Source organism: Leuciscus leuciscus, assembly GCF_965113295.1.
Source record: "Leuciscus leuciscus genome assembly, chromosome: 3".
In the NCBI taxonomy this organism is placed as follows: Eukaryota; Metazoa; Chordata; class Actinopteri; order Cypriniformes; family Leuciscidae; genus Leuciscus; species Leuciscus leuciscus.
Genome location: NC_138727.1, coordinates 48,809,942 through 48,836,384, shown reverse-complemented (window position 1 = coordinate 48,836,384; position 26,443 = coordinate 48,809,942). Strand labels below are relative to the sequence as shown.

At 38.6% G+C, this 26,443-nt stretch overlaps 1 protein-coding gene across 1 annotated transcript in view; it reads left to right on the top strand.

Annotated features, from left to right (window-relative positions):
- Positions 1-26,443, top strand: part of pkd1a (polycystic kidney disease 1a) — a 101,827-nt gene that overhangs the window by 69,034 nt on the left and 6,350 nt on the right. The window contains exons 21-46 of the mRNA XM_082164443.1: positions 1,471-1,687; positions 1,790-1,949; positions 3,012-3,170; positions 3,267-3,411; positions 4,319-5,032; positions 5,875-6,037; positions 6,400-6,661; positions 7,448-7,643; positions 8,642-8,812; positions 9,232-9,375; positions 10,818-11,025; positions 12,126-12,252; positions 12,919-13,035; positions 14,851-14,900; positions 17,569-17,768; positions 17,894-17,966; positions 18,409-18,524; positions 18,623-18,825; positions 19,702-19,896; positions 20,837-20,976; positions 21,425-21,555; positions 22,082-22,202; positions 22,782-22,907; positions 24,039-24,213; positions 24,652-24,939; positions 25,825-25,959. Of these exons, the coding sequence (XP_082020569.1) occupies positions 1,471-1,687; positions 1,790-1,949; positions 3,012-3,170; positions 3,267-3,411; positions 4,319-5,032; positions 5,875-6,037; positions 6,400-6,661; positions 7,448-7,643; positions 8,642-8,812; positions 9,232-9,375; positions 10,818-11,025; positions 12,126-12,252; positions 12,919-13,035; positions 14,851-14,900; positions 17,569-17,768; positions 17,894-17,966; positions 18,409-18,524; positions 18,623-18,825; positions 19,702-19,896; positions 20,837-20,976; positions 21,425-21,555; positions 22,082-22,202; positions 22,782-22,907; positions 24,039-24,213; positions 24,652-24,939; positions 25,825-25,959 (4,736 nt within the window). The remainder of the gene's footprint in view (positions 1-1,470; positions 1,688-1,789; positions 1,950-3,011; positions 3,171-3,266; positions 3,412-4,318; positions 5,033-5,874; positions 6,038-6,399; positions 6,662-7,447; positions 7,644-8,641; positions 8,813-9,231; positions 9,376-10,817; positions 11,026-12,125; positions 12,253-12,918; positions 13,036-14,850; positions 14,901-17,568; positions 17,769-17,893; positions 17,967-18,408; positions 18,525-18,622; positions 18,826-19,701; positions 19,897-20,836; positions 20,977-21,424; positions 21,556-22,081; positions 22,203-22,781; positions 22,908-24,038; positions 24,214-24,651; positions 24,940-25,824; positions 25,960-26,443) is intronic.

Sequence of the window (26,443 nt, the reverse complement as noted above, 5' to 3'; positions counted from 1 at the left end):
GCATAGACATCATATAGATAGACGCCCTATCGACCGCTACTGCCTACTGGCGCGGGCGAGCCGTGGGGCCGCCATCTTAGACCGGTCACCCGCTCCACTCAGTGTAATCTGTATGGCAGGTGCAATGAGCTGTCAGCGCATTTAATTAATCATACCGAACTGATTTTCACGCTGGTTTTTTTGCTGCAAAGGTCATTCATGTAGCTTTTATACAGGACACATGGTTCGGTGTATTTTAATATTCATAGTAGGCTTAACATTAATATAATATTCTGATTTAAGATATAAAGTGACCAGACGTCCAAAATCAAAATATGTGATGTAGGATATAAGGTATTTTATAAATCACACACTATAAATATGATAAAGAAGCAGAAACAGATAGTTGCAGTAAAGTAAGATATTTTAATAAGTTGAAGAAACGTGTGTGTTTTACATTTACATTGCTTCCTGATATCACGTGCGCAAACACAAATAACCTATATATATAAAACAGTTATGTCCGGTCGAACAATTAATGTATGAATTAACTTCAGATTGGGTTGCGCTAAAAGTAAGTTTCGTGCCTCTTACAAGTGCTTTCAAACTTCTTTCTGATCTGAATGGTATGTGGAAAACACTTGCGTTGAGGGAGCCAGAAAACACTTGTGAAAGACTTCTCCTAGTGTCTAGAACGCAACTGAATGCCTTTTCAAGCGTCTCAATACTGGAAGAACCACAGGAAACTACTTTTAAACACGAAATTACTTGATTTACAGAGGGTCTATTCACACGTCTCGTCTATTAATAATATAAACGTTACCTGAGGTAATTTTACTGGACCTTTTTACAGAAGGTAAAAGTCGCCGTAATCTTTACTGACATTGTCCGTTATGATTAACGTTACTGAGATGCACATTCGGACGGGACTAAAATAACCGAGAAGCTCTTGTAATTATTATTTACCCCACCTCTCCATGTCAGGTGAACACCGGCTGGTGCAGTAAACATTGCCTAGCTAACGTTTCAGTACAGTAATATCAAAGATCCTTGCTCCTTCTCAATTATCTGGTAATATTCTATTCACAAAATACAACCAATAGTACGGTAATGTTAAAAGTAATCCCCCAGGCCCTATTTGCGATGGTCCGCCGATTAGAACAGGAAAATACTCCACAGTGCTCTAGCATCTTCACTGCTGCCACGCAACGAAACTAGGAATACGACCGGTTTAAGATGGCGGCCGCATTTCTCAGTGCCCAGCGGCCAATAGGGCATCTAGTCTCTATATAATATCTATGTGTGCAAGCGCATAAAACGTCTCGTGCTTGCAAAGTCATAATATTGAAATGCTCACAGAGGAATCGATAAGAGGAATCGAAATTTTAATTTTATAACAAGTATTCGATTCCAATCGATTTCGATTCCCAACCCTAGACTTGATGTATGATTCTGAGATCTAGGTGATGAACAATCACATCTCATGTTCAGGTTACGCTGATCTGGATGAGACGGAGTCCCCGCTGGTCTATAGTCTGCTGGCGGAGCGCTGCTCTGAGCTGCTCTGCGAGGAGTTCTGTGTGTATAAAGGCACGAGTCCAGAACATTCTGCCTTCCTGCCGCCCGGCTTCGGTTCGGCCCAGTACAGAGTGTCTGCGTCAGTGGTGGTGGAGGACCACCAGGGGGCGTCAGTCATGGCCCTCAACAAGTAAGCCCCGGTTTGACACAAAGACTTGTTGTGCTCCTCTCTATCCTGAGCGTGTGGTGAATGGTGTGTAATGGTGTGTGTGTGTGTGTGTGTGTGTGTCAGGTCGGTGCAGGTAGTGCTGCCGGTGGTCCCGGTGGGCTTCAGTTCTCTCCCTCACTGGCTGAGCGATCTGACCCACTCCAACCTCAGAGAACTGCTCCGACAGGGAGACTCACAGAGAGTTCGAGAGCTCTCGCTCGCCCTCATCACTGTCCTCAATGAGGTGAGACGCCTGTCTGTCTGTCTGTCTGTCTGTCTGTCTCTCTATCTATCTATCTATCTCTGTCTGTCTGTCTGTCCATCTATCTGTCTATCTATCTGTCTGTCTGTCTGTCTGTCTGTCTTTCATCTGTCTGTCTATCTGTCTATCTATCTCTGTCTATCTGTCTGTCTGTCTATCTTTCATCTGTCTATCTGTCTGTCTGTCTGTCTGTCTGTCTTTCATCTGTCTGTCTATCTGTCTGTCGATCATTCTGTCTGTCTATCGTTCTGTCTATCTTTCGTTCTGTCTGTCTATCTATCGTTCTGTCTGTCTATCGTTCTGTCTGTCTATCTATCGTTCTGTCTGTCTATCTATCGTTCTGTCTGTCTATCTATCTATCTATCTGTTTGTCTGTCTGTCTGTCCATCTATCTGTCTATCTATCTATCTGTCTGTCTGTCTGTCTGTCTGTCTTTCATCTGTCTGTCTATCTGTCTATCTATCTCTGTCTATCTGTCTGTCTGTCTATCTTTCATCTGTCTATCTGTCTGTCTGTCTGTCTGTCTGTCTTTCATCTGTCTGTCTATCTGTCTGTCGATCATTCTGTCTGTCTATCGTTCTGTCTATCTTTCGTTCTGTCTGTCTATCTATCGTTCTGTCTGTCTGTCTGTCTATCTATCGTTCTGTCTGTCTATCTATCGTTCTGTCTGTCTATCTGTCTGTCAATCATTCTGTCTATCATTCTGTCTATATATCATTCTGTCTATCTATCGTTCTGTCTTTCTATCTATCTATCTATCTGTCTGTCTGTCTGTTTGTCTGTCTGTCTGTGTCTATCTATCTATCTATCTGTCTATCTATCCGTCTATCTATGTGTCTGTCTGTCTATGTATCCATCTATCTATCTGTCTATCTGTCTGTCTATCTAACTGCCTGTCTGTCTTTTTAATCTATCTATCTGTCTGTGCATCTCTCGTTCTATCAGTTTATCTGTCTTTATCCGTCCCTCCATCTGTCCGTCATGGCCTTCTCCATCCGCTCATCATCTCGTGTGTGTGTGTGTGTGTGTGTGTGTGTCTGTCAGTATGAGCAGGGTGTGTCCCGCAGGCGTGAGCGCGTGTCTAAGGCGGAGCGTCAGTATCGAGTGAGCGTCAGAGGAAACATCACCAGAGCGCTGACATCACTGGACCTCGTCACCGTCAGTGACATCCAGCAGACGTCAGCGGCGCTCGCCCAGTGCACGGTGAGACAGGACGCCCCGCCTGGGCCCTGGACCAGTTCAGCGAGCAGTTCATGAGTTAACAAAATCTTTCTTGTGTGTGTGTGTGTGTGTGTTTAGGCGGTGAGTCGAGAGTTTGTGTGTGAAGAGTGTCAGAACAGCACTCTGAACAAACTGGAGTCGATGTTAGAGATCCTGCAGACAGACACTAAACAGGGCACAGTCACTCCGACCGAGATAGCAGACAACATCCTCAATATCATGGGTACGACACACACACAGTGAGAGCAAACTGAATCTTCCATTCCATTTTCTTATAATAACACACACTCGCAAACAAACAACCCTAGAGGGAACAAGCTGTTCACTCGTTTACACATTGCATGTTTTTTGTTGTTGTCCGCAATAATGTCTTTAATTTATCTTCATTTTGGGGCTAAAATTACCCTTCTGTTTGAAAGATATGTATATTTATTTATTTTTAAGACTAATTTATACTTTAATTTATAAAAAAGATTATATTATATTATATTATTCGCCACAATAATGTCTTCATTTTGGGACTTTCATTTACAAGAGTAATTTTAAAATTACCCCTATGCTTAAAAGATATGCATATTTATATTTTTCTCAAGGCTAGTGTATACTATAATTTATAGAATTTCTTTTTTGAAAAATATAATTTATTATATTATATTATATTATATTATTTTATATTATATTATATTATATTATTTGCCACAATAATGTATTTGATTTGTCTTCATTTTAAGGCTTTTATTTATAAGAGTAATTTTAAAATAATATTTATATATTTCATTTTTCTCAAGGCTAATTTATACTTTAATTTATAGAAAGTATTGTTTAAAAATATAATTTAATATTACATTACATTATATTATATTATGTCAGTTCAGTTATTTACTCATCTGCCATGTCTGTGATTAATCTTTCATTTGGGGCTTTTCTCAGCAGTGTGATTAATTGCAATTCATTTAATGTTCTATTTATCTTCTTTTTTTTTAATGAATTGGCAGCCAAATAAAATCCAGTTCTAATCATTCTTACAGCACTTCTCTTCAGTTTGTGTTTTCATCGAGCCTTAAATCCTACTGGTTTTCAGTATTCATCTGCTCAGTAAATTAATCCTCCTGTAATTCCCCCCCTTTCAGGTGACCTGATCCACCAGGTGAGCCAGACCTCCTCTCAGTCGCCGGAGGCCGAGGACCGCGACAGCATTTCCCAGCAGCCTCTGCTCCTCCTAGAGGAGCATCAGCATCACCCGCTGCGAGTGGCGGCTAAAGCCTACACCCTGTCCTCCGTCCTCATGAGGATCCTGATGCTGGGCCGCGTCCTGAACGAGGAGCCCCTGATCCTCCGCGGGGCCGAGATCGCAGCCGCCGGGAAACGTGCCGATCCTCAAAGCCTGCTCTGCTACGGCGAGAGCGACGCGCCCGAGTGCCGCCGCTTCTCCATCCCGCGAGCGTTCAACACTAGTCTGGGACGGGCAGCAGGGGGCGCTCTAACGCCAGGAGCCAATGGCGAAGACGGCATCGTGCAACTGCTCTTCCAAGTGGAGCCAAATCCATTCCCGTTTAATTATGTCGCCAATCACACCGTGTCTACGGAGGTGGCGTCCATGGAGTTCCGCACGGTGAACGGCACGCAGATTCCCATCTCGGATCTAGACGAGAGCCAGGCCATAACCGTTGCCGTTAATAATGGAAGCGTGGCCGGGCTGGACGCTAACGGATTGGAGGCCATCTTGGCGCCGGCGGGAGCCGAGAACGTCAGTCGCTGCAGTTCAGTCGTTGTGAGGGTGAGCACGAGGAACGCCAACAGACAGGCGGGAATCTACGTCCAGCTCAACTTCACCGTACTGGACGGTAAGATGCCCAAGAGGGAGCCACTGAGAGGAACAACAGATTGCACTGTCACAAACTGTGCCTAAAAACTAAATAAAACTCTATATATATATATATATAGAAAATATATAGGTGTGATATTATTAAAATGCCCAACACAAGGGGGAGCCACTGAGAGTAGACAAATAGTTTGAGCAAAAATAGCTTGCACAACAACGGAAAATCATTTTGAACATATTTCATAATATTTTATTAATAAAACATATTAACTAGACACCAGTGTTTTTTTAGAATTATTTGTGTTATTAAAGTGTTTATTAATATTTTGAATTGGCTTTTATTTTTATGTTTTCATTTTAATCCTAGTTTAAGTTTTAGTCATTTTGCTATGTGCTTTTGTCATTTTTATTAGGTTTTTTAACATTTCTATTTTATTTTATTTCGGGTTTAGTCATTTTAGTACTTGAATTTAAACTTATGTTAGTTGCCAAGGCAATTTTTCTCTTCGTTTAATTTAAAGTTTTTCACCTTTTATTTTATTTTATTTTTATTTTATTTTATGAATTTTTTTTATTTATTTTTTTTTAGCTTTATTTCAGTTATCGAAAATGACTTTGAATACTTTGGGCAGATGCCCTGAAAACCCCTCTGTTCACTTGTTTTTGGCTGAACTAACATGACTAGTCGACTAGTTAGTATAGCAGCACATGGTCAGTGTTTATTAATGTATGTGTACCAACATTGTAAAAATCAACTCCCTGCAGGAGCGGAAATGGCATATTTAGGGAATTTCATCCTTCTTCTGAGTGTTCCTTGATTTTATGATCTCTAACACCTATTCCCATTCATCCCGTCGTCCTCAGATTCTCCAGAAACGTGGGAATTGGATCCATCGATCACGGCCTATCTGCACACTTCTGAATGGCCCAATGAATACAACAGCACTGACAGGAAACGCATCACGCTCAATATGACGCGGGGACGAGACCTGGACCACCGACACTACACTTTCTTCCTGTCTCCAGAGTAAGAGACGTCAGCAATCAAACCTTTTAAGCTTTTAAGCAGACATTTCTAATGTTTTGATGTTTCTCACTGCTATATTTGGCTGAAAAATCCTGGAAGTGCATGTTAATGAAAAGCCATTCATCTGTGATAAATGATGAGTTTGTATGCGGGCGGCTCTTTAGTTTGCCAAATGAACATCAACAGCCCTTTACCGAGTGACTCATTCATTAATATCACCAGTGAGGATTAGTGTTTCACAAAACACAAGGAGAGTGGCTCTATCTATTTTGTTTAGTTGCATCTTTGATTTTTAGCCAATAAAATAAAAGCGTTTACGATGATGCACAAACTAGTCATTTTCACTGTGATTTCTCCATCAGTTCGTACGACACCACGCGTGAGCACTTCATAAACGTGTCCACGGGCTGCGGCACAGATGATCCGGCTCTGATCCGGCTGGAGGTGGCTGTGTTCACGTCTTTATGCCAGTATTTCAGCGAGAGTGCCAGACAGTGGCGTACGGACGGGATGGTTCCTCTCCCCGAGACCAGCGTGGGCCGAGCCGTGTGTCGCACGCGTCATCTCACCGCTTTCGCCGCCAGCCTGTTCGTCCCGCCCGACGCCGTCTCCTTCATCATTCCCGTGAGTATTACAACTCGACACACCAGACACTTTGTTTTCCTTAATATTAATTATCATTTAAAAATGTATAATTATTTTAGAAATTAATCATTTTTAAACCAAACTTCCTTCCGTCCAGAAATAGTAATGATACTTTCAAATAGTTAAAATATATTAAATGTTGTTAATATATATAAATTTGTTTATGTAAAGAATATTGTATTATATTAGTAATAATGATTCTTTAAAATGTTTATATATGTATTTTTTTCTCAAGTTTAATATATACAAATATTTGTTATATTACATTATATTATATTATATTATAAATATTTTTTAAATTAGCCCTCCGTCTGGACATAGTACTAATGATTCCATAAAAGTTAAGTTTATTATATTAAAATAATATATATATATACATACTTTTTTTTAATTATTAAATGTATATATTACTGTATTTATATTATATTATTATATTTTCTCATAAAATAACATTTTTAAAATTAGCCTTTTTGTTCTGACATAATAAGTAGTATTTAAAATGTATGTTTTTATATTTCTGTTTTTCTGTTATTATTTTTAATTAATTTTCATTTTCAAAATATTTTTAAAACTATACAAATTATTATATTAAATTATATTATATGATATTTTTATAAAATATATATTTTTTCTATCAGTCTGGACATAATAGTAGTGATTCCTTGAAAGTAAAAAAATATATATATTATATTATATTATGAGAGTTCTGGTCTGACAGCTGGACAGTAAGTGATAACTCAGTGTCACGTGTCTCGTCCCTGTCAGGAGCGTTCAGTGACTCGTAGTCTGGTGGTGGTGTTGGTGTGTGTGATCGGACTGCTGTGTTACGCTGTGGCCGGAGCTATACTGCGGAAGCTGGATCAGATGGACCTGAGACGGGCCTCTGTGGTCCCGCTGTGTGGGAAGGACGGTCTCTACAAGTACGAGATCCAGGTCAAGACCGGCTGGGCCTACGGAGCAGGTGAGATATCAGGAGCGCTTCGCAGATCATCACTCGGTTAGTCTGGCTTAGAAAGTCTGGTCGTCTAGAAACCATCCGATCAATATGAAAAGCGAACAACCACTGCTAGTTCTCAGGCAAGTGAGATTCCTATTGAAACGGCTGGATTTTGCCCATGAGATTTCACTGAACTACTGTCAGTGTTATTATAGTGGCACTGAGAAACTGTATGTTTTGTAGTTTGAAGTTTTATTTAAATTTCGGTTAAAGTTTTAGTCATTGTGTTGGTGTTTTTGTCTTTTTATTTTATTTTATATATGTATATATAGTTACGGTAATGTCTGAGGCTGGTTTGTTTACAACTGATTAGTTACCAACAGACTGTCAGTCTCGATTAATAAATTGATCAGTTTTATTAAGAATATTCCCATCCCTGCTGCATGATTAATCGCTAAAAGATTGTGATCTCGATTCAAACACCCGCGCGATCTCATTCCTAAAAGACAACAATTCAAATCACAGCGAATATTCAGATCTGCGTTTGCGCTGCCGCTGATCCAGAGAAGAGCAGCTGTCTGAAACGCCAATCGTATATATTACATCGTTACACCAGTAGGTGGCGACAAGTGAATGTTAAAATGTATGTATATGAATCATTAATTCAAGAAATTCATTCAAAAACGCTGATTCATCCAGTAATTGAATCATTGAGTCATTGAATCATTCATTTATCCCACTTTTTAAATTTTTTATAATTAATTTGAATTAATTAAATATTTTAAATAGACTGCAGCAATTAACGTTTTGCCTGAACCTCTAGTACAGTAAATGACATGTTATTTTGTTTAGTTTGTTCAGAATCTTGAGAGAATCGTGATCTCTGATTGAAAAAAAAATTAAATCATGATTCCCAGTTTATCCAGAATCAGTGTATCCTTCGCTGAAACGCTGCCGGTTGTCTTGATTGAGATGGCTGGAGTTTTCAGTGTTTGATCACAGTGTGTTCATCCCTGGTCCAGGCACCACGGCTCACGTTGGCATCAGTCTTCATGGCAGCGAGAGTCGCAGTGGACACAGACACCTGGACAGCGTCGGGGCGTTCGCTCGAAACAGCCTGGACATCTTCCACATCGCCACAGACACCAGCCTGGCCAGCGTGCTCAAGATCCGCGTCTGGCACGACAACAAAGGTACCTAATCGGGCCAGCAGAGCAGGCATAAACAATGTTTGCCGATGTGGAACGGGACAGAACTGTGAGAAGAAACCTGTGTGTCTCAAGGGCTTTCGCACTGGAGGAACCTTTTCATAGTTCCTAGAACTATTGGCAGAAGTTCCCCGATTTTGGCATGAAGATGTTCAAAAACAACGCTTTAAATCTCTTGACAAACTGAAAGATGTAAATTACATTTGTATGTATTCTAAATGAAAGATACAGATTATACTGAATGTCATCATGCTTATTTGGCTCAAGATAACTATTTATTAAGTCCATGTCATGCAAACAAGAAACTGCTTCTATCCACAGGTCGAGATCTGTTGTTCAAACACCGACTCGTTGAACTGCTGATAACAACAGAACTTGTGACCTTCTCTCTGTCTGTGTGTCAGGTCTGTCTCCAGCTTGGCTGCTCCAGTATGTCCTGGTGAAGGACTTGCAGACGGGCAGCAGTTATTTCTTCCTGGTTGAAGAATGGCTCTCGGTCGACAACGAGAAAACGGACGGCAGGGTGGAGATCGAGGTGGAAGCCTCCGGTAAAGTCCCGCCTCCCCAGATAAAACCCACTGATTGTGATTGGTTGCTGCTGGAATTATGAATATTCAGAGAAATAATAACGGCGAAGAACAACTTATGCTTTAAGAAGTGGAAATTAAATCATTTAAATTCCACTGTTTGCTCGTAATGTTTGCATACATTAGTGATATAAGTAATGCACTACTCCTCATAAGAACTATAATATTACATTATTAGTTTTAATAGAAAGTAAGCCTAAAGCTTTATAACACACAGGGTAAATGCAGGATACAATTAGATGCATATTGTTAGCAAAACAACTACTTTTGCCTTGTTTTCGTCTAAATGAATTTATAGTTATAGTTATATGTGTATGTATATTATATATATTATATACTGTATATATATATATATACACACACCTGTATGTGTGTGGGTGTGTGTATGTATGTATGTGTGTATACATACATACATACATACATACATATATATATATATATATATATATATATATATATATATATATATATATATATATATATATATATATTATTTATTTATTTATTTATAAATATAAATTGTTTTATATATTTATAGAAATATATAATATAGTAAATAATATCCTGTAAAAAATATATTATATTGAATATTTTTTTTAAATAGAAATGTTTATATTAAATAATGCCAATATGGGTTTTTAGGGTGAAAAATGGAAATTATACAATTTCAATATGGTGTAAATTAATAAATATTACTTGAGAAAATACAACTCTTTAATCATAAAACATAATTTAATAATATTGTGCTTTATTTGAAATGTGTTACTCCCAACACTGCTCAGTGAGAGAGGACTGTTAGTTAGATAACTAATAGTTAGTATTATTGTTAATGGCATACTTGGTACTGCCAATCTTTTCTTATGCATCATGTTCCATTACATTTTTTAATATTATTTATTAATTATATTAGTATATTATATTCATTTTAAAATAGTACTTGGAAAAAATACTACTCTTTAATCTCTTAATAAAACATAATTCATTATTTTGTACTTTATTTAAAATATGTTACTCCCAACACTGGTCGGTGAGGGAGGACTGTTAGTTAGTTAGTTAGTTAGTTAGGTAGGTAGATGACTAGTTCAAATTACTGTAAACGGCATATATATATATATATATATATAACCTTTTTTTTCTTTAAAAAAAAAAAATTCTTACGCATCATGTTCCATTAACACAGGAATGATGGTAAAATGAACCTCACAGCAGTGTCGACTCATAACCTGTGCTGTAACCTACCACAACAACGGATGGCATTTGCACAGCTTCCTGTGGTCTGACCGCTGTGTTCCTGTGTTTGAACTCTGTGTTCCTGTGTTTGACCTCTGTGTTCCTGTGTTTGACCTCTGTGTTCCTGTGTTTGACCTCTGTGTTCCTGTGTTTGCTGTGTTTGCTGTGCTCAGAGGAGGCGGAGCTCCGTCTCTGGCCGCGGCTGCTGTCCTGGGAGCTGCAGAGAGCGGTGTGTGAGAGTCACCTGTGGCTGTCTCTCTGGGAACGACCCCCGAGGAGCCCCTTCACTCGTCTCCAGCGGCTCACCTGCGGCTCGCTGCTCATGCACCTCTGCATGCTGGCCAACGCCGTGTGGTACGGCACCGTCGCTTATGGACACAGGTGAAACACACTGTCATTTGTGCCGCTTTTGTGTCATTTACTGTGCAGGTGCAGATGTACACTGACCTTCAAATGTTTTGGATCGGTACGATTTTTAATGGTTTTGAAATAAGTCTCTTCTGCTCACCAAAGCTGCATTTATTTGATTAAAAACACACAAAAACAGTAATATTGTGAAATATTAGTACAATTTAAAATAACTGTTTTCTATGTGATTATATTGTAAAATGTAATTTATTCCTGTGATGAAAGCTGAATTTTCAGCATCATTACTCCAGTCTTCAGTGTCACATGATCCTTCAGAAATCACTCTAATATGATGATTTGATGCTCAAGAAACATTTCTCATTATTATCAATGTTGAAAACAGTCATTTACATTTTTTTTAGGATTCTTTGATGAATATAAAGTTTAAAAGAACAGCATTTATCTGAAATAGAAAGTTTTTGTAACATTAAACACTACCGTTCAAAAGTTTGGGGTCAGTAAGAATTTTTATTTAATTTTTTGGGGGAAAGGAATAAAAGAATTCTAGACTTTCATTCATCAAGGGTGAATTAGTCAAAAGTTACAGTAAAGACATTTATAATGTTACAAAAGATTATATTTCGGATAAATGCTGTTATTTTGAACTTTCTATTCATCAAAGAATCCTGAAAAAAAATTGTACACTTGTTTTCAACATTGATAATAATAGTGAATAGTTTCTTGATCATCAAATCATCATATTAGAATGATTTCTGAAGGATCATGTGACACTGAAGACTGGAGTAATGATGCTGAAAATTCAGCTTTGATCACAGCAATAAATTACATTTTAAAATATATAAAATTGAAAAATAGAGTCATAATATTTAACAATATTACAGTTTTTTTTGTATTTTTAATCAAACAAATGCAGCCTTGGTGAGCAGAAGAGACTTCTTTCAAAAACATGAAAATCTTATCCAAAACCTTTAAACGGCAGTGTACATTCTAGTGATATGTACACTACCGGTCAAAAGTTTGGAATTATAGAGTTTTTAATGTTATTGAAAGAAGTCTCAAAAGCATAATTGTTCCAGACTGTTGTTCTGATGAAGTGTATGTGTGTGCCTCAGCTCTACGCCGGTGTCTCATCTGGTCTCGCTGAATGTGGAGACTGTGTGGGCGGGGCTTGTGAGCTGTCTCCTGGTCTATCCTGTGTACCTGCTCGTCTTCTGCCTCTTCAGACTCAGCCGCAGTAAGGTGAGACACACACACACACACACACACACACACACACACACACACACACACAACCGACAGTACCTTTATCTGTACCTCTGTACGGGTAAAACATTATCAAAATGATTCCAGTTCGCATGGATACGTGGAAACGACTACAAATTCTGTATTATGCATGCCAGACAAGCAATTTGGTGAGGTCAATTTGTAAAGAAAGTCTACGCACCTGCGCACATATATATTCAAACGCCCATACCTATAGACTGAACACGTAATGTGCATGTGCACGCCATCACCGTTTTCACAGATCACGTTTTTAAAGTTTACACGGAGATGATAATGTTTTTCAAAAATTTGACCTTGGAACCTATTTCAAAGTTATCGTTCTCGAGCCACAAATCGTGCAAATGAACGGCTTGATCACATTAAGGGTTTTCTGTTAGAGCGGTGTCGTGTTAGCGGCCCCTAAGGTAATAACTAATGATCTTTGCAATGGAAGTGAATCAATCAAAACTAACTTTAGCTGGACAATAACTTTATTCTAGAGCTGATGTAAAGCCAAAACAATCTCTGATACTTTAATTTCCTATTATCACTGTAAAGCTGCTTTGAGACAGTCCATATTGTTAAAAGCGCTACACAAATGAAAGCAACAGTGCGGGACATTAAAGCTTCGTCTCTGTCAAGGTCTCTGTGGAGCAGCTTCCTCCTCAGGTGGACCAGGAGTCTCTGGAGATCGATGACTTCCTGGATAACTCGTTGACAGGAAGCTCTTTTCTGATGTTGAACGGGATTCCCGGAGAGGTACGTTTGAATTTGGCTGAAAATGTTCATAGCTGTGATTTTTCACTGGTTCACAAACAGAAGTGATGTGACGTGACGTGACGTGATGTGAAAGCTGAATTTGTCCTCTGCATTTAACCCATCCAAGTTAGGAGTAGTGAACACACACACACACACACACACACACCTGGAGCAGTGGAACCTGCGACTTTCGGGATACCAGCCTGACTCTATAACCATTAGGCCACGACTGCCCCAAGGCACTTAATATTACTATAGCTTCTTATTTATTTGTTTTATAGGTATTTATTTCTATGTTTGCTAATACCTTAATTTCCTTAATTTATTTATTTTTATAAAAAAGTTTTTTTTTTTTTCTATTTATTTATTATGAAGCATGCTTATATTTGTTTATTAATTTAGTGCTTTTAATTTAATTTTTTTTTAGTGCTGTCAAATCGATTAATCACGATTAATTGCATCTAACATAAAAGTTTGTTAATATACAATATATGTATACACACACACACACACACTCATATATATATATATATATATATATATATATATATATATATATACACAAACTTTATTGTTAGATTTGATTAATCGATTTGACAGCACTGTTTACTTTATATGAAGTGTTTTTATATTTTGGACATTTATTCTTTTTTTATAAAATTATTCATTTATAATAAGTGTTTTTATATTTGTTATTTAATTTATTTATTTAGTTTTGTTTATTTTTTATAAATTGTTTTTTTATATATATATTTTTTTATATTTGTTCATTTGTTTATTAATGAATTCATTTTATTTATTTTATAAAACGTATTTATTTTTTATTTAATTATTTTCTTATTTATTTAAAAGTTATCTTTCTTATGTTATATATCATATTTTCTTTTTGAATATTCTATAACACATGTAAATGTGAATATTTTATCGTAAATATTGATAATATATGGTATATATATCACAGTATATAATACTATATTGTAAAATAGTTCACTGTTATGTACTGTATATTACAGTATATGCTCTATAGATCACTGAAGGTTGGAACACTGATGATGATTCTCATTAGAATGATTCTGTCTTGACACACAGTGATTTTGTTCATTACAATAGCATGAGTTAACCTGCACAATAATTACTAAAATGTTTATATAATTGAAATAACTCCTGGCTTTGTTCTGGACGGCCTCTGTGAGTTTGACTGCAGTATAACAGTGTTAAAGAGCTGAACTGAACTCTGGGATCAGAACAGAGACACTTTGATGCAGGTCTATTTTATTATTCAAAGGGAAAATACAATATGTGTATTTTTATTTATTCTGACAGAGACCCAGATGTTTTTCTCTCATACCTTTCATGAGGTGCAAATTGAAATGCGTGCATTTGCAGAATACTTTGTTTGCACATGAACACAGAAGCCAAGAGAAACCTTCACCTTCATTATGTTTTTCAAACTCATCGCTGATTTATTCTATTTCTCTCTGGTGCTCTACGAGGAAAAATGAAATCATATGGTTAGGAAATGAATGTCTGCGTCTTGAAAGGTGTTTTTTGTCATCTTCATAGCCTTAATGTTTAAACGTGCTGCAGTTTCACGTCTCCGAATGTCACATTTTCCAGGATGAAGTTTGGGTTAAAAAACTGAGACGACAATCACCATTTAGATTGAAGTGTGAAGTGTGGAGTACATCAGTATGAGCTCAGATCCTGAGTCTATTGTGTTCCTGCAGAAGAATAACTCTCTCTCTCTCTCTCTCTCTCTCACACACACACACACACACACACACACACACACACACACACACACACACACTGCAGACATACTCTGAAGAGACCAACATTGACCTGCCCACTCCTTCCACTAAGAGGTAAGCATGAGGTCGCATCAGGTCGCCATGGTTACCGACACACTTAAACTCGGCTCATTAAAGCGAGAACTGCAGAATGATAAAACATAATTTACATCCAGCCAAGGTTATTATAGTTGTTATAACTGTAGCTGAATCTAAAACAATAAATAACATTTCTGTTGCTTGAAATAAAGTAAACATTATCTGAAATGAAATAAAATATCAGGAAACATAAACTTATTTTATTTCACTCAAAATATCAAAATAAATAGTTAAGATATATAGTCAAATATGAATAAATACTACACTTTTATATAAATAAAACTAAAACACTGGGTGTTACTTAATGAATAAATAAACTGATGTTGAATAATGTATAATTTGTGGGTTTGTTTTTTATTTAATTTATATTTAAACATGTTAACAATGTTGAATAATGCATAGGTGGTGGGTAAAAATGTATAAAATAAGCAGTAGAACAGGAAAAACTAATGAGTGGCTAAATAAATGATTTTAATAAATGAGAATAAAATCCTAACCAAATGAAAACCGAGTGTGTGAGTGTGTGAGTGTGTGAGTGTGTGAGTGTGTGAGTGTGTGAGTGTGTGAGTGAGTGACTGAGTGAGTGAGTGACTGAGTGAGTGACTGAGTGACTGAGTGAGTGAGTGACTGAGTGACTGAGTGACTGAGTGAGTGAGTGAGTGACTGAGTGAGTGAGTGACTGAGTGAGTGAGTGAGTGAGTGAGTGAGTGAGTGAGTGAGTGAGTGAGTGAGTGACTGAGTGAGTGAGTGAGTGAGTGAGTGGGTGAGTGAGTGGGTGAGTGAGTGAGTGACTGAGTGAGTGACTGAGTGAGTGACTGAGTGAGTGAGTGAGTGAGTGACTGAGTGAGTGAGTGAGTGACTGAGTGAGTGAGTGAGTGACTGAGTGAGTGACTGAGTGAGTGAGTGAGTGAGTGACTGAGTCAGTGAGTGAGTGACTGAGTGACTGAGTGACTGAGTGACTGAGTGACTGAGTGAGTGACTGAGTGGGTGAGTGAGTGAGTGAGTGACTGAGTGAGTGACTGAGTGAGTGACTGAGTGAGTGACTGAGTGGGTGAGTGAGTGACTGAGTGACTGAGTGAGTGAGTGAGTGAGTGAGTGAGTGAGTGAGTGAGTGAGTGAGTGAGTGAGTGAGTGAGTGAGTGAGTGAGTGAGTGAGTGACTGAGTGAGTGAGTGAGTGAGTGAGTGAGTGAGTGAGTGAGTGAGTGAGTGACTGAGTGAGTGAGTGAGTGAGTGAGTGACTGAGTGGGTGAGTGAGTGAGTGACTGAGTCAGTGACTGAGTGAGTGACTGAGTCAGTGACTGAGTGACTGAGTGGGTGAGTGAGTGAGTGACTGAGTCAGTGAGTGAGTGACTGAGTGAGTGAGTGAGTGACTGAGTGAGTGAGTGACTGAGTGAGTGACTGAGTGAGTGACTGAGTGACTGAGTGAGTGACTGAGTGAGTGAGTGAGTGACTGAGTGAGTGAGTGAGTGAGTGAGTGAGTGAGTGACTGAGTGAGTGAGTGAGTGAGTGACTGAGTGAGTGACTGAGTGGGTGAGTGAGTGGGTGAGTGAGTGAGTGAGTGAGTGAGTGAGTGAGTGAGTGAGTGAGTGAGTGAGTGACTGAGTGAGTGACTGAGTGAGTGACTGAGTGACTGAGTGAGTGAGTGACTGAGTGACTGAGTGAGTGACTGAGTGAGTGACTGAGTGGGTGAGTGACTGAGTGAGTGACTGAGTGAGTGAGTGAGTGAGTGACTGAGTGAGTGACTGAGTGAGTGAGTGAGTGAGTGACTGAGTGAGTGAGTGAGTGACTGAGTGAGTGAGTGAGTGAGTGACTGAGTGAGTGACTGAGTGAGTGAGTGACTGAGTGAGTGAGTGAGTGAGTGACTGAGTGAGTGAGTGACTGAGTGAGTGAGTGACTGAGTGAGTGAGTGAGTGAGTGAGTGAGTGAGTGACTGAGTGAGTGAGTGAGTGAGTGAGTGACTGGGTGAGTGAGTGACTGAGTGGGTGAGTGAGTGACTGAGTGAGTGAGTGACTGAGTCAGTGAGTGAGTGAGTGAGTGAGTGAGTGACTGAGTGACTGAGCGACTGAGTGAGTGGGTGAGTGAGTGAGTGACTGAGTGACTGAGTGGGTGAGTGAGTGAGTGAGTGACTGAGTGAGTGACTGAGTGAGTGACTGAGTGAGTGACTGAGTGAGTGACTGAGTGAGTGACTGAGTGAGTGACTGAGTCAGTGACTGAGTCAGTGAGTGAGTGAGTGAGTGAGTGACTGAGTGAGTGAGTGAGTGAGTGAGTGACTGAGTGAGTGAGTGAGTCAGTGACTGAGTGACTGAGTCAGTGAGTCAGTGAGTGAGTGAGTGAGTGACTGAGTGAGTCAGTGAGTGAGTCAGTGAGTGAGTGAGTGAGTGAGTGAGTGAGTGAGTGAGTGAGTGAGTGAGTGAGTGAGTGAGTGAGTGAGTGACTGAGTGAGTGACTGAGTGACTGAGTGACTGAGTGACTGAGTGAGTCAGTGAGTGAGTGACTGAGTGAGTGAGTGACTGAGTGAGTGAGTGAGTGAGTGACTGAGTGAGTGAGTGACTGAGTGAGTGAGTGACTGAGTCAGTGAGTGACTGAGTCAGTGAGTCAGTCAGTCAATCAATCAATCAATCAATCTCTGGCCCTGTTCCTCAGTCTTCAGAGGTGGAGTATTCCTGACTGTGATTGGCCAGATGTGTTGACTGACCCGTCAGTGGAGATGGGGCCGGTGTTTCCCCCCCGCCTCAAGAGAGGTCAGGGCAGCAGACACCTGGGGGTGGACATCACCTTCAGTCCTGACGAGGAGGACACCGTGTGTGACAACAGCCACAGGAACAAATACTTCTCTTCCTCAGGTCACATTTCTCTTCTCTCTTATGCCATAGTACAACTATGCATGTTACTTCTATACTTGCATACTTAATGCATGTGTCAAAAGAATAGAGGTGGTTGTTGATTGGCTGCTGACTTTGATTGACAGATGAGGATCTAATCAAGCGCATTTTGGCCGATGGACAGTTGCTGTCTCAGACGGACAGTGACGTGGGCGATCTGTAAGTCACACCATTTCAGTGTCTGGATCCTTAAAAATAATTAAAATGCCTTAAATTCATTATGTGGAAAATGTAAGGTCACAAAAAAGTCTTGAATAGCATAGAAAATATCTTTAAAAACAAAGATTTTTAAATTTGAAAGACAAGAAACAATTCAATATAAGATTGACAAAAATATATATCAACAGGGAAATTTCAGATTCCAGCACACATTAGTAGTGAAGTCCATACAATAAAATAGTTCATATAAAATATATATAAAAATAGAAATAATATAAAGTATATAACGTAAGGAAAAATTTTATGAGATCAGATTCATCTTAAATTTGGTCGTTGTTCATTATCGGTCATCTTGTTTTTTGTTCTTTTGTAACATCATAAATGTCACTTTTGATCAATTTAATAAATTCTTGCTGAATAAAAGTTGTGTTTGTGTGTTTAGCTCCAGTATATTTGGTGATAAGACAGAAGTGATTCTACTGCAAAAGATGAATGAGCCTGTTCCGTGTGCGGCCTTTAGACGAGACCCACCCAAAACTGCCTTTACTTCACGTACAGGTACACACACACCCCTAAATCCACTTTACCTCAGAGAGAGACACAAACACAGCTGAACTCTCTCTCTCTCTCTCTCTCTCTCTCTCTCTCACACACAGTGGTGACGGATGTGTGTAAGCCCAGGCCGCTTCCTCCTCTATGCGGATTGGCTGCTCTGTGGGCCAGCTGGGCGGGGCTTATCCTGTCTGCCAGCCTATCGATGTGGTTGGGGCGGAGCTTCAGCGAGGGCGTGGCTCTGATGTGGCTCATCTCCAGCATTGTCAGTTTCCTGTCGTCATTCCTCATTCTCGAACCACTGAAGGTAAATCCCAGCTATAACCAGCAAACCAGCGTAGGATGATGTATGGACGCTTTTGTAAGCAGAAAGAATAAAAATCGAATCATTGTATGATATGTCAAATAATTTGATTAATTCGTTTAACTTGGTTCAGTTTGTCAACATAGAATATCTTGTCAAAGTTTGTCTCGACAAACGTTCTTTAAAAAAAAAAAAAAGTATCATCACTTCATAGTAATACATATTAACAAATTTTTATTATTATTATTTAAATGTATAATGTTTTTTTAAAGTATAGTTAGTTATAATTATAATGTATAATTAAGTTTGATTATTTGTATTTAAAGTATTGATATTAATTATGAATATTGATATCAGTTTGAATATGAACAAATATGAATGTTTAATTATTTTGATATTAATATTCTTCAATGTAAATATTCATAAATATTGGCATGTTGATGACATAAACACTAAAATAATGATACTATGTGAAGTACGTTTTACTACTTTCTTTTGAGATGACTGGCGAGCAAAAATCTTGACAAAGTTTGTATTTTTTAATGAATATTAATATAGGTTTCCAATTAATATTCATTTTTAAGTTCATATTAATAAATTTGAACATTTAGCGAGTTAGTAATATATTAATTGAGTATAATTAGTTATTCATTATGATGTATAATTAAGTTTGATACTTGTTAATATTATTGATCGTTGATGATATTCATATCAATCTTAATATCAGTGTGAATATAAAATAAACACTGAAATAATGATACAATATGAAATTTGGGCTAGGAATTGTTTTGTTTTTTTTAGACCAGGAGTGAAAATGCCCACATATTCCTGTTTCAAATCCAGATGTGTTGGCTGATTCTCTTGTGTGTGTGTGTTCAGGTGTTGTCAGAGGGTGTGTACTTCTCTCTGGTGGCGGGGCGTCTGAGAGCAGAAGAGCAGGACGTGCTGGTGGACTGTCCTCGTGTGGAGCGGGTCGTTCAGCGAATCCCTCGAGTTCGGCCGCCGCAGGGGTTCGCTCTCTCACAGGCCAGAGAAGAAGCGCGGAAAGTGCGCCTGCTACACACCATGCTGAAGGTACGACAACCAGCGCCAGAACAGTCTGATGTCTGATTCAATTCAGACAACACTGGTGCTCTTCAGTCATTTTTGATCGAAAAAGTTTACTTAAAAAAAAAAAAAATTTATTGGAATTGTACGAAACTTGGTAAAGGTTTTGACACTTGCTATGTGAACACAAAAAAAATCATGGACATGATTCGAACTGGTTAAATGGTCCTGAAAAAAATTGTCACACTTGTGTTCCTCGCGGTCAAAATGGGCGCATTGGAAATGAATGGGAGACGAATTTCACCTAGTGGAAACTTTTGGTACTGCAGCCGAACAAAATCTTACTGAAAGCTCATTTGATGAGATATCAGGCTCAAATTTTGAACACAACTTGTTCAGATTTATGGCTTTGATTTTCTCATAGTTTTAGAGTAAAACATGTTTTTGAAAATATATATTTCATATAAAAAATGAAAATTGTGCTCAGAAGTGAATAAATGGATTATAACTACAGCATAAATATAATTTAGTACCAAAAAAATCCCCTAAAAATACACAATATTAAATAAAAAACATTATTGAACTAAAATATAGTACATTCATTTCATTGAAATAAAAAAATAAATGTCTGTAATTTTTCTGTCAAGGGTTCGTTTCCGAGTTGATTGATTGGTCATAACGCTATAGTCCTTTGTTAGCTTGAAAATCGGTTTTCAAATTTCTTCCCCATTCGCCCATAATATAAAGCAGTCTTTGTCATGGCTGACAGCCGCCATTCATACTAGGATCCATTAATTACCAGGTCGTGTTTTAGAGATCTGCACTCTGATTGGCTGTTCATCTCCTCATTTGACTCTCTTAGCTGTGATGTGTTTTTTTTATCCAGATTGACATGATTGTCGTCTGTTTCTGTGATGTGAAGGAGTGTGTGTTTGAATAATAGAGGTGTTTTGCTCTGAATTGACAGGGTTTCCTGCTCTACATGCTGTTCCTGCTGGTGGTGTTACTGCTCAACTACTCAGACTCGACCAAAGACGCCCATCGCCTGCGACTTCACACACAACTGCAGGATCACTTCCTCACAGAACACTTCAACAGCATCAGCAGGTACAAAACACACGCGCACGCACACACACACACGCACACACACACACACACACACACACACACACACACACACACACACACACACACACACACACACACACACACACACACACACACATTAACAAACACGTTTTCCCCACACAAGCTGCCTTGGTTACTTTAGCACAAAAGTTAGCATAGAATGTTTGGATGAAAGGAAATGATATTTTTTGTCAGACACTTTTACCTGCTCCATTTCTGTCTTTCCATGTTGTTTTGTTCCTCAGTCAGGTCAGACTCAGACTCGTGTGGATGTGTGTTTGTGTGTTGATGAATCAGATCAGAGCTGACAGTTTGTTGACAGTGTCTTCAACCGGTGGATTCACACTACGAGTCTCTCTGAGCGTCACACACACACACACACACACACACACACACGTCTCTAACTTGTCGGGTCTTCTGTCTGCAGTCGTGAGGATGTGTGGGCGTGGCTCTCGGACTCCCTGTTACCACGGTTACTGGATGGGCGGGTCCTGATGGAGAAGACGGGAAGCCTGCTGATTGGTCGACCTCGTCTCCGACAGCTGAGAGCGCAGCCAGGTGCTCGACCGGCACAGAAACACACTTCACATGTTTATTTTATTTAGAAATATTCATAAATGATATAAAATATAAACATAACACTGGAGTTTAACTTCCAGCTTCTGAGCAAAATTTGCAAGCAGAATTTTCTGCTTTCATGAAAGCATTATATGTGTAAAATGGCTCATTTCTTGGTTTTATTATATTTGCTGGACCTCTGATCCAGGATTCACATAAGACTGCAGAGAGAATGTGTGTGTGTGTGTGTGTGTTCAGTCTTTTATTGAGAGATCAGCATTCACAGATTTCATTTTCCACAATATAAGAGCATTCCAGTAGTGAGGATTTCAGACAGATTGCTACATTCAGACACACACACACACACACACACACACAGGCAGATGAGTAACCGCTTCATAAGCAGAGATAAGAATACATACAAAGTGAATTTAAAGTTTTCGCCGGATACACATTCTTAGGAAACCTATAAGAAACGGACAAACTACTGTTGCATCATGACCTTTCTTTCCTCGCTGTCTCCCAGTATGCCCCATCAGTGGCTATTTCCCAGCATCCTCGTGGTTTGGGTGCGCCCCAGCCGGGTGGGCGAGGTCAGCCTCAGGATTGGTGCAGAACTGGAGTATCAGTACAGCTCAGAGCAGCGGGTAAGAGTCACATGACAGCTGTGTTGCTTGTTGTCCTTTTGGCCAAACTGGAAATCCCAGAATGCATTGGACAAGTGAGAGAAATGTCAATTGTGAGTTGAAGCTCCCGGGCACAGAAAATATACTCATTTATATATTTATATATATAACTTTTATAAATAAATATAAATAAATAACAGCCTCGAGTGTGGCTTCCATACTTACAAAAGTCTTGGGAATCTCATTCAAGGGTGAATTTCAATTGGCCAGGCAATGCATTTTCTAAGAGATTAAAGAAGCTCTGATCATTCTTACATCACACCACGGTTGTCTGTTGTGCTCCAAAAATGTTTTTTGATCTCATTGTTTGGTGCATTATTTATTGAAACACAAGGGTCAAATAAACTGGAGGCTTTCCAGCTCCTGGATCAGTGTCTGTCTGTTCTATAATGAATTCTAGATGAATGCTTTATGACCCAGGCTGATCTTGGATCAGGTCTTCTGGTTCAGAGAGTGGCTTTGTTTTCACCTCTGCTCAGGAGCCTCGTCCACATGTCAGTGAGATTCTCATGAAGGTTTGATGTGTGTGTGTGTGTGCAGTGTGTGGCACTGGGGGCAGGTCTCCGTCTACAGCAGTGCTGGATTCGTGCAGGATCTCAGCAAGAAGATGCAGGACTCCAGAGCTCTGGTCAAACAACTCAACACACACCAGTGGCTCGACCCGCTGTGAGTACACACACAGACAGAGAGAGAGAGAGAGAGAGAGATGCATCCAATACATACTAATCAGTTAGCAAGGATATGCACAACAAAAGACAGAAGAGAGGAAGTCATTTTGGAGGGAAGTTGTTTTATAGTGTTTATTTATTTCATCCGTTTCATCAGTCATAAGCTGTATGAACGTGTATACAACAATTTGCTTCTTAAAATTGAGCAAAAAATTCATCATCAATCAGTATAGGAAAATAACTCACTTTTTTCATAATTTTCTAATTAACAATTCTATTATTTGTTTTTAATTATAATTAATAATTAATTATTCATTAATAGTTTATTTATATCTTATATTATTATCATCAGTGTTATTGATATTAATAGTATGCATATTGACCATATTCAACTCAATATCGATATCAACATTAATAAAATGAACATTTAATTGTTTTATATTAATATTTATTAATGTTAATATGCATAAATACAAGCATTAAATATAAGCATTTAATCATGTTTATAAATATTAATATTGATATATTTGCTTAGTTTTTAGCAAATATATCAATATTAATATTTATAAAAAAATTATTAAAGCAAAAAAGTCATTACCAATTATCAATCATGTTTCATAAAACTTTTTTCATAATTTAGAGTTACTAGTCTATTAACATTTCATATTTTCAATTCAATTATTTGTTTTTATTAACCAATCAAATTATTTTTTGATTACCAAATTTACTTCTGTTATTAGATTATTTTTTTGATTTCATAATTGATTATATTATATTATTTTGTGATTTTTTTTTTTTTATTTATAATTTTTTTTACAAATATTATTATTTGTAAAAAATAAAATAGAAAAAACATTATTTGGTTATATTAATCAATTACACACTTTTTTGATTACCAATTTTCTGTATTATACATTTTAAAATGATAATATTATATAGTAACATGTTGTAAACAGTTTTTCCATTTCTTGTATTTCCATAATTATATGTCGTAATCGTTTCATTTATTGATTTTGCAAATGACTATTGCATGGCACAAATGATCCAGTATTTAATTTTCCATTAAAGTAATGAAAGACAGAGTGAATCATACAGCCCTTCCTCTGAGGTGTGATGTGTTTGTGTTCAGGACGAGGGCTCTGTTCGTGGAGTTTCCCCTCTATAACATCAACACCGATCTGTTGGCCGTCTTCTCCTTCCTGCTGGAGTTCCCGGTATCTGAGCGCGCTCAGTTGAGTCTGGACCTCAAAACCTGCAGCCTCCACATGCTCAGTCAAGGCATGGACCTGCCCCTGTTCCTCACGGTAACCGTCAGCCAATCACACAACTGATCCCATTATTTAGATCAATTCTATTGTGCCGTCTTAACGAAGGCAGAGGTTAAAGGTGCAGTGTGTGATTTTCTTCTTTTTTTTTCTTTTTTTTTTTTGTGCAAATTGCAACCAACTCTTCTAGTTAGTAGTTAGTAACGTAACTATTAATGTAACTAATTACTTTTGAAATAAAGTAATCAGAACAGTAACTTGATTACTTTTAAAAGGAGTAATCAGTAATTTAATTACATTTCCAGAGTAACTTGCACAACACTGGTATGTAGATAGAAATGGCTCATTCTAAGGTAATACAATAGGTCTTAATACACCACTGAAAACATAGTTATGTATATTATATTGCATTTGTCTACAAATCCTCCTAAATATTACACAATGCACCTTTAATTAAGCTCTCTCTTTCTATCACAGCTCCTCCTGCTGGTCTTCGTGATCTATTTCGCTGTACGTGAGGGCGCGATTGTCCGGAAACAGGGGCTTGGCTACTTCCTGCGCTTGTGGAATATAGCAAGTGTTTGCAGTCTGCTATTGGCGATTTGTGTCGTCTCTTTACACCTGAGTCGCTCCATTCTGTCCGCCCGCCAGTGGGGCTCATTTCTACAACAACAGGACACGTTCACAGACTTCTTTCCTCTGGCCCAACAGAACCAGGTTTTGACCCAACTGAGCGCGGCTTTGCTCTTCCTGCTGGTGCTCAAGGTGAGCGAATGGGAATCTAACACATGACTTTGGTGTTGTTGTTAGCAAAATGCTTAGTTTGAGCTACAGAATGCCACTCCTTAAAGGGATAGTTCAACCAAAAATGAAAATTATGTCATCATGTAATCACCCTCGTAGTTCCAATCCCATTGAACTCTCATTTGTCCGTGATAGTTTTGATGAAATCTGAGAGATTTCTGTCCATTGAAAGTCCATTGCTTCAAAACTCGGATGCTTTGAAACGTTCATAATAAGATTGTAAAAGAAATCCATATGAATCGAGCAGTTTAATCCAAGTCTTCTGAAGAGACATGATCATTTTAAGTGATGAATAGATACTAATTTAGGCTTTTATTCACATATAAACATTGATCAATGAACATACAGTACATAGAGCCCTCAAATGTGGTAAAGGGAAGCTAAATCATACTTGCTTGAGAACAAACCTCATTGGTTCTTGCGGAAGCTCAAACGTGCTTGCGTGACGTGAGAATGAACCTCATTCTTGTGCGTCAAGCAAGCATGCTTGAGTTTCTGTTTGCCAAATTTGAGTGCTCTATGGACGTTCGCTGGCCAAAAAAAGTTACTTAGTGTAGCTTTAAAGTTCAGACTTGATAACTAGAAGAATTAACCATTGTGCCCTTGAGCAAGGCACTTAACTTCAGGCTACTCCATTGAGATTGCCTTGCTAATAAATGTGCTGTAAGTTAGTTTGGGTCAACTAAATGAATGCTACTTTATGCAGACGCAAAGTTATAAATTCCATCCTAATGCTCTTCTCAGGCCAGACAACACTAAATATTTAATTCTGCAATTATTAATGGTATGAAAATACATTTTACTGTGAGGCATCATTTATCACCCACCTCATTTCTCTCCGTCTAGGCATCGCACCAGCTGCGCTTCATGAGAGAATGGGGGGTTTTCGGGAGGACGCTGAGGAGATCTTTCTGGGAGATGCTGACGGTTGCCGTCACTCTTCTCGTGTTCCTGTTGGCATACTCGCACACTGGACACCTGGTTAGGACACGCACACACCGCTGCACACCATCTGCAATGTGATTTAAACTACAGGGGTTGGACAATGAAACTGAAACCTGGTTTTAGGATTTTATTTTATTTCACAATAATTTATTAGTATGGTGTAGGGCCTCCTTTTGCGGCCAATACAGCATCACTTCATCTTGGGAATGACAGATACCAGTCCGAGGCCAGAGGGATTTGAGCCATTCCTCCTCCAGAACAGTGGCCTAGTCACTATGTGATGCTGGAGAAAAAACGTTTTCTGACTCGCTCCTCCAAAACACCCCTAGGTGGCTCAAAAATATTCAGATGTGGTGACTCTGCAAGGCCATTCACTTTCATGTTTATCAAACACAAGTCTTGCTGTGTGAATTGGTGTATTATCATGCTGATACACGGCACCCCCTTCAGGGTACGATTTTTGAACCATTAAGTGCACATGGTCCTCCAGAATGGTTCAGTAGTATTTGGCAGTGATGTG